Source organism: Zeus faber (genome assembly GCF_960531495.2).
Source record: "Zeus faber genome assembly, chromosome: 5".
Lineage (NCBI taxonomy): Eukaryota > Metazoa > Chordata > Actinopteri > Zeiformes > Zeidae > Zeus > Zeus faber.
In genome coordinates this window covers 10,266,428-10,280,985 of record NC_137192.1, presented here as the reverse complement: position 1 = coordinate 10,280,985, position 14,558 = coordinate 10,266,428, and the positions used below count along the sequence as shown (strand labels likewise).

General features: G+C 47.3%; 1 protein-coding gene across 1 annotated transcript in view; it reads left to right on the top strand.

The window, feature by feature from the left end:
* Positions 1-14,558, top strand: part of dnah1 (dynein, axonemal, heavy chain 1) — a gene marked incomplete at both ends in the record, with an annotated part of 34,370 nt that overhangs the window by 18,205 nt on the left and 1,607 nt on the right. The window contains 31 exons of the mRNA XM_080000448.1: positions 497-675; positions 1,295-1,525; positions 1,608-1,804; positions 1,989-2,124; positions 2,224-2,432; positions 2,523-2,694; positions 3,496-3,687; positions 3,808-3,918; positions 4,491-4,676; positions 4,798-4,989; positions 5,194-5,361; positions 5,473-5,664; positions 6,355-6,486; positions 6,620-6,745; positions 6,851-6,970; positions 7,191-7,340; positions 7,490-7,650; positions 7,804-8,029; positions 8,676-8,871; positions 8,978-9,129; positions 9,746-9,942; positions 10,020-10,164; positions 10,286-10,444; positions 11,022-11,153; positions 11,363-11,533; positions 12,000-12,179; positions 12,256-12,432; positions 12,724-12,894; positions 13,146-13,276; positions 13,761-13,905; positions 14,229-14,435. Of these exons, the coding sequence (XP_079856574.1) occupies positions 497-675; positions 1,295-1,525; positions 1,608-1,804; positions 1,989-2,124; positions 2,224-2,432; positions 2,523-2,694; positions 3,496-3,687; positions 3,808-3,918; positions 4,491-4,676; positions 4,798-4,989; positions 5,194-5,361; positions 5,473-5,664; positions 6,355-6,486; positions 6,620-6,745; positions 6,851-6,970; positions 7,191-7,340; positions 7,490-7,650; positions 7,804-8,029; positions 8,676-8,871; positions 8,978-9,129; positions 9,746-9,942; positions 10,020-10,164; positions 10,286-10,444; positions 11,022-11,153; positions 11,363-11,533; positions 12,000-12,179; positions 12,256-12,432; positions 12,724-12,894; positions 13,146-13,276; positions 13,761-13,905; positions 14,229-14,435 (5,243 nt within the window). The remainder of the gene's footprint in view (positions 1-496; positions 676-1,294; positions 1,526-1,607; positions 1,805-1,988; positions 2,125-2,223; positions 2,433-2,522; positions 2,695-3,495; positions 3,688-3,807; positions 3,919-4,490; positions 4,677-4,797; positions 4,990-5,193; positions 5,362-5,472; positions 5,665-6,354; positions 6,487-6,619; positions 6,746-6,850; positions 6,971-7,190; positions 7,341-7,489; positions 7,651-7,803; positions 8,030-8,675; positions 8,872-8,977; positions 9,130-9,745; positions 9,943-10,019; positions 10,165-10,285; positions 10,445-11,021; positions 11,154-11,362; positions 11,534-11,999; positions 12,180-12,255; positions 12,433-12,723; positions 12,895-13,145; positions 13,277-13,760; positions 13,906-14,228; positions 14,436-14,558) is intronic.

The window sequence follows — 14,558 nt, the reverse complement described above, 5'->3', positions numbered from 1 at the left end:
GTAATTATGCATCTCACCAGGATTCGGAAAACTTGCGTCACTGCGTCATTACGTCAGCTGATGCTGCCTTCAAGGGAAACTCTGAAAACTGAAACTTGTTTTAGTAGTAATGCTGATGTAAAGAGGACATCACAAACTGATGCTACGTTCCATGGGATACGTTCACAAATTGTAATTTTTATCGATACTGGACCGGGTATTTCTGCCTACAGCTATATTATTATTATTATTATTATTATTATTATTATTATTATTTTTATAAGGGGTCCAGCCCACAGGACCCTATTATTGCCATTATTATTTTGTTTTTTTCCCCAGCAAGATCAATTAAGCGTTCTACTGTAAATTAGTCTATGGCAACACAGTATGTGGAGCTTGAATGCTAAAAGCAGATTGTATTTCAGATTATTAATCACATTGATTGATTAGATTTATTTGACTCCGATTTGTTTCCTTTCGCACCCTCTACCTCAACCATCGCCGTGTTTTCCAACAGAACCCGTGACAGAAATCCAGCCACTGAATGAGCCTCTTGTTGACGCTACTCTGCAAGTCTACACTGCCATTACCTCCCAGCTTCTCCCCACACCAGCCAAGTCCCATTACACCTTCAATCTGAGAGACCTCTCCAAGGTTTTCCAGGGCATCCTGATGGCGGAGGCTGGCAGGATTGAGGTGGGAGGTTAAATGCGACATATTCAAAACGCTCTACAGTAAATCATCACCATTCTGCTGGCTGTGTTATTGACTTCGAAAATATAGGAATCCTCCTTGGGATTATAATCAATATCATTTTTAACTATTAGGGCTTAAGATAGCCGTGGACTCCTTTTGTAAATATGATAAATAAGGAAGATCTAGTAGGGTGTAGTTAGTTCGACCACTGCTGTTAAATTGTTGTTGTGCGACTATTAGAGCAATCATGGTAAGATGGATCACTTTTTCTGGAGTGATAGATTGGCTTGAATAGGTTTGCAAAAAATAACTTGCAATAGGGTCCACCCACCTCCAAAATCCCAATCTAACCACTAAATACAATAAAAGCAACAGTCCCAATTTTCCAGATTACCAATATTATAGGCTACTAATTGTGAAGAGTGTGAAGGTACAATCCCAGGGAAAAAGTATCTTCAAAATATTTCACCAAAATAATCACGTAACATATTGAGTTGTAAAGTAGTAAAGTAGTAATCATGTAAAGTAACAAGGTGAATGCTGAGGAGAGGTTTATGATTTTGATGTATTTTGAGGATTTTATGATTTTAAATTGCAATGCCATTGAAATGTTGTTCAGGGCAAGTTGCAGCTGCTGCAGCTGTGGTACCATGAGAGCTGCCGGGTGTTCCAGGACCGCCTCGTGAACGCTGAGGACAGAGAGTGGTTCAACAGCCTCCTGCAGAGCCACATTGAGGAGCTGGGCTACAGCTTTGAGGAGGCGGTGCCCTGCAGACCCATTCTATATGGAGACTTCATGAGCCCTGGAGACGACAACAGGGTCTACACAGTTATAGAGGACAAGGAAAAGGTGAGGGCAGCACGTCAAACAGCATTTTCACCCATAGAAAATAATCGTTAGGGTTTAGCTTTAAAGTGATCCCTCTCTCTAGCTGGTCAAAGTGATGCTGGAGTACATGGACGACTACAACCAGATCAGCACTACCAAGATGAAGCTGGTGCTCTTCATGGACGCCATCGAGCATGTGTGCCGCATCAGCCGCATCCTGCGCCAGCCGCTCGGTAATGCCCTGCTGCTGGGAGTGGGCGGCAGCGGGCGCCAGTCGCTCACCAAGCTGGCCTCATACATGTGAGGCTCCTACACTTCATCTGCACAACCACCTTCTGCTCCCGTGGCAGCTCCTCAGATGTGACTCAAGTTGGATTTGTATAAATAATGTAGAGCTGAAATCAGGAGGTAGACGAGACATTAGACGTTTGCTCGGAGGCGATCCGGTTAGCTCGACCTCAGCGTGGTTTCTGTCTGCCCCCAGATCAAATTACGAGTGTTTCCAGATCGAGTTGTCGAAGAACTACGGCCTCGCGGAGTGGAGGGAAGACATTAAGGGCATCATGATCAAAGCCGGCACCCTGAACCAACAGATAACATTCCTGTTTGTAGACACGCAGGTAAATTGCGTGTGCGCCACACGTGGTTTGAACCGAAGTTTACGAGCTTCACAGTTTCTCGTATCTGTGGGTTCATGAATCATGTATGTACCTCCCTAGATTAAGAGCGAGTCCTTCCTGGAAGATGTGAACAACATCCTGAACTCTGGGGATGTTCCCAACTTGTATGCGTCGGACGAACAGGAACGCATCATGGGGGCCATGAAGCCGGTGGTGCTGGACCTGGGCCAGCAGCCCACCAAGACCAACCTGATGGCCGCCTACATCAAGAGGGTCCGCAGCAACATCCACACTGTGCTCTGCATGAGGTGTGGCCAACTTAGCTCCATGACATGCTGTATATCAACCTCTTGTGTTTATCATTCCAAATTCCCTCACGTCTTCCCTTCTTGCCAAAGTCCGATCGGCGAGGTGTTCAGAGTGCGTCTGAGGCAGTTTCCCTCCCTGGTGACCTGCTGCACCATCGACTGGTTCAGTGCCTGGCCGGAGGAGGCCCTGCAGTCCGTGGCCGCCTCCTTCCTCAACGAACTACCCGAGTTAGAAGCCAGCGATGAAGTCATGGCCGGACTGGTACGGACGCTGTGTGTGGCCTGGGCATCTTGAGCGCTCACGTCCGAATGAAAATATGGTTTTGTACCGTTGCGTAAATTACGTCAAGGTTTCTTTTTAATGCATGATTGTCAATGCAAATTCAATGCCGCAAAATACATTCTCCTCTATGAAATGAAGTCGCCATGTTTGGCTTGACTCTGGTTTCACTCACATTGGCTATTTATTTTGCTAGCATTGAAAGCAGATGTTTCGATTCCCTCAACGTAAACAAGAGAGAATTTGTCACAGTAGCATGCTTCTGCTCGCTTTGAAATACCAGATGTGTATTCTCAAACAAGTAAATGATTCTAATGCATGGTTTATGTTTATTGTGCCAGACTCCAGACTAGTAGTATTTTTCGACCACATCTCTCAGCCTGACAATAGTTGAATAAAAAAACCTAACCTGCACTTTCACTCCACAGTAAACCTGACAGTGATAACCTGTAAAATGTGAGCCTCAAACAAGATAAAATACGATTTTACAAAGATTTTAAGAACATAAAATCTTGCCTTTTGACGTGTTTTTTTTTCTTCATTAAATTGTTCTATACTGCTCACATGAGTACCCAATATGGTAATACGCTATTTTCATTATTGTTGGCCAAATATTTTCGGTGGCCCACATTCAGTGCATCCCGAAGGAAAACCAGCTAAATAATGACTTTAACAACATGTAAGGTGTAAAAAACGTCTACTGCCACATTTCCAAATAAGAGCCAATCAGACTAGTAGACTTAGAAGAACGATGGTTTTCTGAATTGATCCCCCTCTTTCCAGACTGTAATGTGTATGAAGATCCATCAGATGGTCGCCAAGAAGTGCGAGCAGTTTCTGGCCGAGCTGTCCCGCTACAACTATGTCACGCCCAAAAGCTACCTGGAGCTGCTCAGCATCTTCTCCGCCCTCATTGGAGGCAAGAAGCAGGAGCTGCATGGCGCCCGGCTGCGCATGAAGACCGGCCTCGACAAGGTTAGACAGATGATAGTCAATATGTCTTTCAAGCAGAGATGGTTTCTTCATAGCGTGTATTTTGAGTATCGCATTTGCCAGTACTCTTGTCTAACCGGGTGCTGACCTGGGATCCTGTAGCTCCTCAGCACCGCCGACGATGTGAGCAAGATGCAGGAGGAGCTGGAGATGATGAGGCCTCTCCTGGAGGAGGCCGCCAAAGACACCGTCGTCACCATGGAGCAGATCAAGGTAAGGGAACATGGTGGAATAGGGGAGAAATTACCGAACATATTGGTTGACAGCAGATGCAACGTATTCTCTTTCACATGCCCTAACTGTATGGGTCAGTCACATAGTTTGAGTTCGCGGAGAGGATTTAGTAGACACTTAGCAACAGCTTAAGTGTCTTTAGTCCTATTACAACAAGATTAGTTACACTGGGTGTGTGTGTGTGTGTGGGGGGGGGGGGGGGGGGGGGGGTGGGGTGTCTGTGATTCAAGTGATTAGTTAAATCCCATATGTATCTGCAATATATGCATTTTTTTTCACGTGTCCACAAAGTAAAAACCTTGACGAAAATTATATTCTGTTTTCTGATAAGCTCTGGGGTCCCTCATAGAAATCCAATTTGAGTGCTAACTGTTCTGCAACAGCAATAGCGTATGGTACAGCAGACAATAACATTTTTTAATTTCTTGGCAACTTGAAAGTAGTGACCTTAATGTCTGGGCTATTATGTGACGCTGGTCATGCTGTAAAAATAACACCCTGCCATCCTAGATACTGTGCGTTCCGCTAAGAGTGTGCTTACCCGTCGACAGAAAGACACGGTGGTCGCGGAGGAGACCCGGACAGCGGTGCAGGCGGAGGAGGCCAAAGCCTCGGAGAAGGCCCGAGTGGCAGGAGGCATCGCTGCGGACGCCCAAAAAGATCTGGACGAGGCGCTGCCGGCCCTGGAATCCGCCCTCACCAGCCTCAAGTCCCTCAATAAGAACGACGTCGTGGAGGTCAGGGAATTTCCTCCTACTGCAAGGCCTTTGTCATCTCACAGTATGACCGCTTTCCTCGCATATGTTCATATAACGACCTCTTAATATATGTTTTGGGTTTCTGTGTTGGTATAAGTAGGTGCGTGCCATGCAGCGTCCTCCTCACGGTGTCAGACTGGTTATGGAGGCACTGTGCATTATGAAGGGCATCAAACCTAAAAAGGTCGCCGGAGAGAAGCCTGGTACCAAGATAGATGACTACTGGGAGCCTGGGAAGGGCCTGCTACAAGATCCCGGCAAGTTCCTGGAGGGCCTCTTCAAGTTTGATAAGGTTAAGCAACACTTCTCTGGTTTGGTGACTGTTCCACAATAGTACACATGTAGTGACTCTATATCATAATCAGTAATACACAACATATACAGTTTAAAGATTACTATTTAATCTACGTCTCAGGGTCCTGTTGTGAATCAGAACATTGCACATTTTGCGTCAGTGAGTTGTATGAAGAACCTACTTTCTTTCGACTTTCTACAGGAGAATATTCCTGATGCTGTCATCAAATTAGTGCAGCCCTACATCGACAATGAGGAGTTCCAGCCAGCCTCCATTGCCAAGGTATCCAAGGCCTGCACCTCTATCTGCCAGTGGGTGCGGGCCATGCACGTGTACCACTTTGTGTCCAAGAACGTAGAGCCAAAAAGGGTAAAGATCGCAAATTTGCTATTTATTAATTTACACAGTGAGGATAATGCCGTCACGCCGATAGCAGGGACTCCAGCCTTGTCTAAATGACAAATGTCAATGTTTGTACAGCAAGCTCTCCAAGAAGCCCAGGAGGACCTGGCTGCGACCCAGCGCATCCTGGATGATGCGAATGAGAAGCTGGCTGTGGTGCGGGAAGGCATCGCCACTCTGGAGGCCAAGTACGTGGCCTGCCTGGCCAAGAGGGACGAGCTTGACAACAACTGCCAGCTGTGCGAGGGTCGCCTGGTCCGAGCAGACAAGGTGAGAGACATAAGCCAGAGATAAGGAGACGTGATGCTGAAGGTATGCTGATAATAATGCTAATGAAGGTAATGCACCGTCCTTCTACTATCACTGGGTAAATCTAACCCTAACCCTAACCCTAAAGCCTACTAGTGTGAACTGATATAATCATGCCATAGCTATAATCATGCCATGCCAGAGCTAAGAAAAAACTGATGACTGATTATACTTTTTTGTAATGAAATTAAATCATATATTGTACACTTATTTTTTGTGTATAATAAATAAATAAATATATATATATGTTGTATTTTTTACATCCTCAAAAGCTCACATACTAAAGGAGCAATATAATGGCAAAACATAAAAAAATATGCATCTTTGATAAAAGCCTCAGTGAGCAGAGTTTAACTTATATTTTGTATTGCTCCACAGCGTATGAGGTACAGCAGAATGACATATGGAGCATTTGTGTTCTTTATAATGTCATTGTTTTTCAAATGATGTCCAATAGGACCTGCTTTGTCACTTGTCATTTATTTTTATTTCTGTAGCGGGGAAGGGAGATGTGAACACTTTTCTACGCCAGGTGGTTCCCAAAGAAATTGGGAACCACCAGCCTAAAGGATGCACCCATTACAGCCAGTGCCACGTCGATACTTCCTGTCTGCGCTGCTTGTTGGCTGACAATACATGCTCTCTCTCCAGCTGATAGGTGGGCTGGCGGATGAGAAGGTGCGCTGGAAGGAGACGGTGCAGCATCTGGAGTACATGGTGGAAAACGTGTCTGGAGACGTGCTCCTCTCTGCGGGATACGTGGCCTACCTGGGGCCCTTCACTGTGAGTAGCACACACACACACACAAAACAGACAAAGCATAGTTTTATCCTAGCTCTGCATTCTTTCACTCAGCCCGCAGGACGGCTGTGACAGATGTGTGTGGTGCACGTTACGATGCATGTTGTGTATTCAGGGAGAGTACCGGGCGTCGATGGTGGAGGAGTGGCTGCGTAGCTTTAAGGAGCTGAACGTTCCACACACTACAGCGCCCAACCTGATCAGCACCCTGGGAGACCCCGTCAAGATCCGCTCCTGGCAGGTCAGCGGACAGATTTTGAAATGGCCTCTGAGACTAACATTTCCTGCCATTATTTCCCTGTATCGGTATCATCGTCATCGTCGTTTGTCATGTTAATGTGTTCAGATAACGGGGTTGCCCAAGGATAACTTGTCGGTGGAGAACGGTGTGATCACCCAGTACTCTCAGCGCTGGGCTCTGTTTATCGACCCGCAGGGACAAGCCAACAAGTGGATCAAAAACATGGTGAGGACGGGGACGGGACGGGGGGGCTTAACGCGTGTAAACCTATCCATGTCTAAAAGCACACTAAAACGTACCTCTGACAGTAAAATCAGCAGTTGAGGTTGAATTTTTTAAATTACTTCCGCCAACCTTACAAGGCCAAGTCCAAGATTGACACTTTTAGTACAAGTTGAGTGGTTTCACTGCTCGTCCGTCTGTGTTTCCTGCTTTGTCATCCCAGGAACGCGACAGCGGCTTGGACGTCCTGAAGCTCAGCGACCGGGACTTCCTGCGCAGTCTCGAGAATGCCATCCGCTTCGGTAAACCCTGCTTGCTGGAAAACATCGGCGAAGAGATGGACCCCGCTCTAGAACCGGTCCTGTTGCGACAGGTGCGTACTTCATACTTCTTATCACACACTTGTACACATATACTTGAACGTGACCATGCTGGCAATCATCCACAAAGGAGTATGTCCACTGTCCACTGGGTGTGGCCACACACTGTGTGGTTCAAGCTTTGTCCTGTTGTGGCCCTTAGACCTTTAAGCAGCAGGGGAGCACAGCAATCAAGCTGGGAGACACAGTCGTACCCTACCACGACGACTTCAAGATGTACATCACCACCAAGCTGCCGAACCCGCACTACACCCCCGAGATCTCCACCAAGGTCACCCTCATCAACTTCACCCTCTCACCCAGGTAAGATTATCCAGGCCTACCTGCATAAACCGCAATATAAACCAAGCAGTAAACTCTCCTTGCTATCAACAGTATTAAAAACACAAAGCATAGCAGTTACATACGTTTGTGCTGTTGTAGGATTCGTAATGAAGTGTGTTTGCGTGTTTCAAGCGGCCTGGAGGACCAGCTGCTGGGCCGAGTGGTGGCAGAGGAGCGGCCCGACCTGGAGGAAGCCAAGAACCAGCTGATCGTCAGCAACGCCAGGATGAAGCAGGAGCTGAAGGAGATCGAGGACCAGATCCTGTTCCGCCTCAGCTCCTCCGAAGGGAACCCGGTGGACGACGAGGAGCTCATCAGGGTGCTGGAGGCCTCCAAGGTCAAGGCCGGAGAGATCCAGGTCAGACGCCGCTGCGGAAAAAGTAGTGTGTGTTGGTGGTGGGGGGTTGGTGGTGCTGACCACAAGCTGGTTCCGGAAAAATCCTTAAGTCTGTGTAAGTGAATGGAGTGCAGGTCAAAGTTCCAAACCACATGGTCAATATATTTTTTCCTCCAGCGATAGCGAGATAGATAGATAGATAGATAGATAGATAGATAGATAGATAGATAGACAGATGGCTAGATATACAGATAGATGGATAGACAGACAGACAGACAGACAGATAGATGGATAGACAGACAGACAGACAGATGGATGGATGGATAGACAGACAGACAGATAAATAGACAGACGGATAGATAGATAGATACAATCAACTTAAAAAACAAAGACAAATAATCCTAAAACAAACAAAAAAATGACAGTATACAATAAAACCTAAACATTAACGACAAACAATAAAAATAAGAGTTCTGTCACGTAAGCCATCTTTCCTCACATGAATATCTCTTCTCATTTTTTTTCTTCCTATGGTTAATTACAGCATCTTATCTTAATTGTATTCTAAAGACAGTTGCTTCAATTAGGCTGACCCGCAGATCCCACTCTGCTATGTATATTTTGGTGGAGGACGCTGCGGTATAACAGCAGCTGATGTCGCCGACAGGCCAAAGTGGTGGCGGCGGAGGAGACGGAGAGGAACATCGACGCCACCCGCCTGGAGTACGTGCCTGTGGCCGTGCGCACCCAGATCCTGTTCTTCTGCGTGTCGGACCTGTCCAACGTGGACCCCATGTACCAGTACTCCCTGGAGTGGTTCCTGGCGATCTTCACGTCCGGCATCGCCAACTCCGAGTCCGCAGGTTGAACACGACGGCAAAGAATAACAACGGAAACTATTAACGGAGCGAAAAAAACCAACAACAAACGTATCCGCGCGCTGACCGTTTCTGGAATTGTTCCTCGCAGAGACGGTGCAGGATAGGATCGTCAACATCAACAATTTCTTCACCTTCAGCCTGTACAGCAACGTGTGCCGCAGCTTGTTCGAGAAACACAAGTTGATGTTCGCCTTCCTCCTCTCCGTCCGCATCCTGATGAACGAGAACAAGATCGACATGGTGAGAGGATTTCGTCACCTTGGGGTCCTTGTCGCAGAAAAAATAAATCCAAGGTGTTCTATCTTATCTTAAGTTTGAAAGATAAGGAAAATCGTATTTTGTTCGTGCGGAAGCCAATTCTCAACTCATCTTATCTTTGACTTCCTATCTTGTCTCAACGTCAAACTACTTTGCTAAATTCTAAGGAGAAATTCAAGATTAAGCTCTTTAAAATCTTTAGCTAACACAGTGGATGACACAAATGAGGGGGGGGGGGGGGGGGGGGGGTGATTTTAGGCACAACGAAACTGAAGCCTGTGTGCGGTGCAGCCCTCTGGCTGCAATTTATTTTTTGCGGTTATTTTTTTACTTTACGACCGGTTCAGTGCCGTTCTGAAATAGGACCACGAATGTAGGATATTCGTAAATTAGGACGCTTCTGTAATCGTCAACTTCTTATCTTCCAATAAGATGGGATTTTGTCATAACTACAGGAACACGATTCTGTAGTGTAATACCAAGAAGCCTAACTTTCATCCTAAATTCTGATAAGATAGCATTTCAGACCCAGGGGATTACATTAAGCACTAAATGTGACCCCATCTGGTTTGTTTGTTTGTGTGTGCCTGCGTGCCAGTCGGAGTGGCGCTTTCTGTTATCCGGGGGAATGCCGGTGCAGAAGCTGGCCAACCCAGCGGTGGACTGGCTGTCGGAGCGCTCCTGGCAGGACATCCTGGCCCTCAGCGCTCTGGACAACTTCAGCAGCATGGCGGAGACCTTCCCTGAGCACCTGGAGAACTACAGGACGATCTTTGACAGCAACCAGCCTCACAGGTGTGGAGTGAATCCTGCAGCCTAGTTGAAGCGCAGTCTGTCTAGAGGAACATTTCGATGCATGTGTGTGTCCACAGGGAGCCTCTTCCGGAGGAGTTTAATAGCGAGCTGGATTCCTTCCAGAAGATCCTGGTCCTGCGCTGCCTGAGAGCCGACTGTCTAACCCAGGGGCTGCAGGACTTTGTTGCATCTCAGCTGGGGCAGCGTTTCATAGAGCCTCAGGTGGAGTCCATCACCCAGTTATCATCCTGTATTGTGTGATATATGAAACGGACGTTTTGGCAGATTCTGCAAAAGTGTGAGAACAGTGATGATTGTCGACCCCCCCCCCCCCCCTTCTCAGTCAACAGATCTCTCCGTGGTCTTCAAGGAGTCCTCCCCTTCCATCCCCCTCATCTTCGTCCTCTCTCCCGGAACCGACCCCGCTGCTGACCTCTACAAGTTCGCCGACGTCATGAAGTTCTCCAAAAAGATGAACGCCATCTCTCTGGGCCAAGGCCAGGTAATAAAGGGCCTAGAGGAATGCCCCCCCCCCCCTTACATTCTCAGTGTGTTTTCATTTAAGAAGCAGGCTGTTCTCATTTGTATGGATGAGAAGGACCACCCCAGTGCTAATGATTTTGAAGCCAGAGGACAGGGCTGTGCGTTTTGCATGTCCGGAGGTGCTACATTCACCGTGACCCTGCCTCACGCACAGACAAAAAACAAGTCAAAATGCAGAGACGGTTGTCTGACCCAGGCTCAGCCTTGTGACAGCGTGAGAACAAATTGTCAAAAAATACCACGTTCCCATGGGAGGTGGTCTGCAGTGTGTGCCAAATGTATGCGACTGTGAACTGAAATGCTGGCATCAAAAGGGGTCCTTTCCATTATTTTGTTTTCAGTTCTTTGACTATGGCCATTCCATTGTAACTGTGGCATGAGAAAGATCATCAACCCAGTGAAAAGACAGGAACTGTCCTAATTAAGCAACAGAACAAGAATTAAGCAATGTTTCAATTACAGTCCGCCATGTGATCATGAGCTTATCACACTGACGTTATGCTTTTCGTGTGTGTGTGTCCGTGTGTGTCTCTCAGGGCCCCTGGGCAGAGGCCATGATGCATGCTGCGATGGAAAGTGGTAAATGGTCGTTCTTTCAGAACTGTCACCTGGCTCCCAGCTGGATGCCCTCACTGGAGAGGCTCATCGAAAACATTGACCCAGATAAGGTGACGGCGTAGACGGCGGTGTGTCCACGCACACAGTCGCTGCTACATGCAGTAATGCACCGCAAAAACACACCCACACTCTTATAATTAGACATTAAAAATAATGCAAAACTACAGAAGGCACTCACCTGGCGTAATCCGACAGGTCTTGCAGTCTTTCTTCAGACTCCTCCCCCCATTTTTCACAAGGTTGCCTCTTCCCTCCACAGGTGCACAAGGACTTCCGTCTGTGGCTGACCAGTCTGCCCAGCAACAAGTTCCCTGTGTCCATCCTACAGAACGGCTCCAAGATGACCATCGAGCCCCCGAAGGGCATCAAGGCCAACCTGCTGAAGACCTATCTTAGCCTCAGCGACGCCTTTCTCTCCTCCTGCACCAAAGTCAGCCTCTCCTCTGCGCTGGCCCACCCAATATGAAATCTACTATAGCTGATCTCTACTTCTAGATCCCAAGTCCATCAATTATTTTGGGTTCCATGTTAGACTGTATGTGATGGAAAGAGGTGCTGAACTGAGCCCCAGAGCAATGAGGCAGATTGATGGGAGGTGATAAGATACAGGCTGCTTTTGTCCCCAACGTTTATAAAGGGGGAATTAGCCACCACCAATGTAGGGAACAACTACTGAAAAGTCTTTGAGTCACAGTTCCCTCACAGCACAGTGTGTTCTCATGCCATTATGCATAACAAATGTCGAAGTTTAGCGGGGGATTTAAAAAACCCTCTTTGGATCGGCTACATTTCTATATATAATACTTAATGTCTGCAATCTGAGATTGAGTGTTTTCATCGTGTAATTGTGGCAAACTGTCATCTTTCCTCCCTCTTCTCCTCTCTTCTACCACCAGGCCAGAGAGTTCAAGTCTCTGCTCCTGTCCCTCTGCCTATTCCACGGAATCGCCATCGAGCGCAGGAAGTTTGGCCCGCTGGGCTTCAACATCCCCTACGACTTCACCGACGGAGACCTGCGCATCTGCATCAGCCAGCTGAAAATGTTCCTGGACGAGTACAAGGACACCCCATACAAGGTGAGGGGCTGAAGGAGTTTGGGGCCGGTCTTCTGAGCTTTAGCACACTCACGAGTGTCCGGGCCTTTTCACCCAGGTGTTGAAATACACCGCTGGAGAGATCAACTACGGCGGACGTGTGACGGACGACTGGGACAGGCGTTGCATTCTCAATATACTGGCCGATTTCTACTGCCCCACAGTGCTCGAAGAGGACCATTTCTACTCCCCCTCCGGCATCTACAGGCAGATAGACACAAGCTCAGATATCAAGGTAAGATATCCGCAGGACCGTGGAAAGGATTTACTTTTCCAAATGTGAACTAAAGCTAGAACTACTCTTGGTCATTGATAACGGTAGCCTTCCAGTCATAGGCACAGGGTGTCTGTGATTAGAATAACAAGTTATTCTACCATGATGATTCGATTTTTAAATATGGTGTAATACATGTATTTCCAGTATATACAGTATATACATACAGTATATATGTATATATGTATGTATACCATCATATTTTACATTTCGGTGCAGTGGGTGACCTGTTGGAGTACATTCCGTCCCTAGGGCTACATGGTGTACATTCGCGAGCTGCCCATCAATGACACCCCTGATGTCTTTGGTCTCCATGACAACGCCAACATCAGCTTTGCCCAGAACGAGACATTTGCCCTGCTGGGAGCTGTGGTTCAACTCCAGCCTCGAGCCGCATCTAGCGGCGGAAAAGCTCGGGAGGAGGTACTGTGAGATGAATTGTGTGTGTGTGTGTGTGTGTGTGTGTGTGTGTGTGTGTGTGTGTGTGTGTGTGTGTGTGTGTGTGTGTGTGTGTGTGCGTGCATTGAATGAGTGCGTGTGTATCGACGTAGGCCGGTTTGCAGGTTCAAGCTAGGCCAAAAGTGTAACGTAACGCGTAACACTCCCTTACATTCAGGGGCACTAAACTCAGTGGGCTTGAGAGGGTTGACTCCATTATGTTCTCTGACCCGCAGATAGTGGAGGAGATAGTGGTAGGGATCGTTGAAATGATTCCCAAGCCTATCAGTATCAAGGAGGTGATGACAAAGTACCCGGTTCTCTACGAAGAGTCCATGAACACGGTGCTCATCCAGGAGGTTATCAGGTAACACCGTGGACACCGTGCACGACTGACTTCACTTTACACTGGGACGACTTTTGTATTGAAACGTCTACACATGAAATGAAAACACAAGATGTCAGCCAATTTCCAACCAAATTCTTTCCGACTAGTCCACCCATTCCCCAAGGAGATTCTACTTCTGATGATGCGACGCAACTTTCCTTTGCAAATTAATTTAGAATGAAATGCAAGGACCTACACGCCCTGATTCATATTTTTCTTTCTTTCCTCTGACGTTTATAACTATCGTTATCTCCATTTACATTTGTTTACACTACTATCTGATATAGTTCATGTTTAATTATAACGTAAACAATTCTCCAAAGAGATACCGGAGATGATTCCCTATTCCGAGTTTAAATTTGAGTATTGAAGCCTGCGTTCCAAATGTGTATTTTGGGGGTTGGAGCACTCTGCTTTGATTGGCTGTTGAATTTCCGAGCTCCGCTTCCCCCTCCTCTTCCAGGTACAACACGCTGCTGGCGGTCATTTCCCAGAGTCTCGGTGACATCGTGAAGGCTCTGAAGGGCTTAGTGGTGATGTCATCCGAGCTGGAGCTTATGGCCAACAGCTTGTTCATCAATGCTGTGCCAGACATGTGGAAAACCAAGGCAAGGCACAGACACACACACACACACACACACGCACACGCACACACGCACGCACGCACGCACACACACACACACACACACTCAAATACTAGGATACTCTCAAAATACTCAACAATAAAGGTTTATAATTATCAAGAGTTGTATGTCTGGATTGCTCAGGAATAGCAAGTAGGAAGTTGACTTTTTCTTTTTAATTCCCCCGATTTTGTCCTCTGCTGGTCACGAGAAGATGAACTGATGAACACCCCTGCTCTTATGTCAATTTCCCGTCATGCTTTGAGAGAATTTATAATCCCTGTGCGTCTTGCGTCTGTTTCCCGCAGGCCTACCCGTCTCTGAAGCCTCTGGCCTCCTGGGTGTTGGACCTGCTCCAGAGGATCGACTTCATGACGGGCTGGATCAGCGACGGCATCCCTGCCGTCTTCTGGATCAGCGGCTTCTTCTTCCCGCAGGCCTTCCTCACCGGGACCCTCCAGAACTACGCCCGGCGCTCCGTCATCTCTATCGACACCATCGGCTTTGACTTCAAGGTCGGGACAAGCGGGCATGCCGTCTTTGCTCAATGTCAAGAACTGCTGTTAGATGTTTGGCATGCCTGGGTCTGTACCCTGGTATTGGTCCATTTTTTTCACTGCCCTCCACCCCCACCTTCC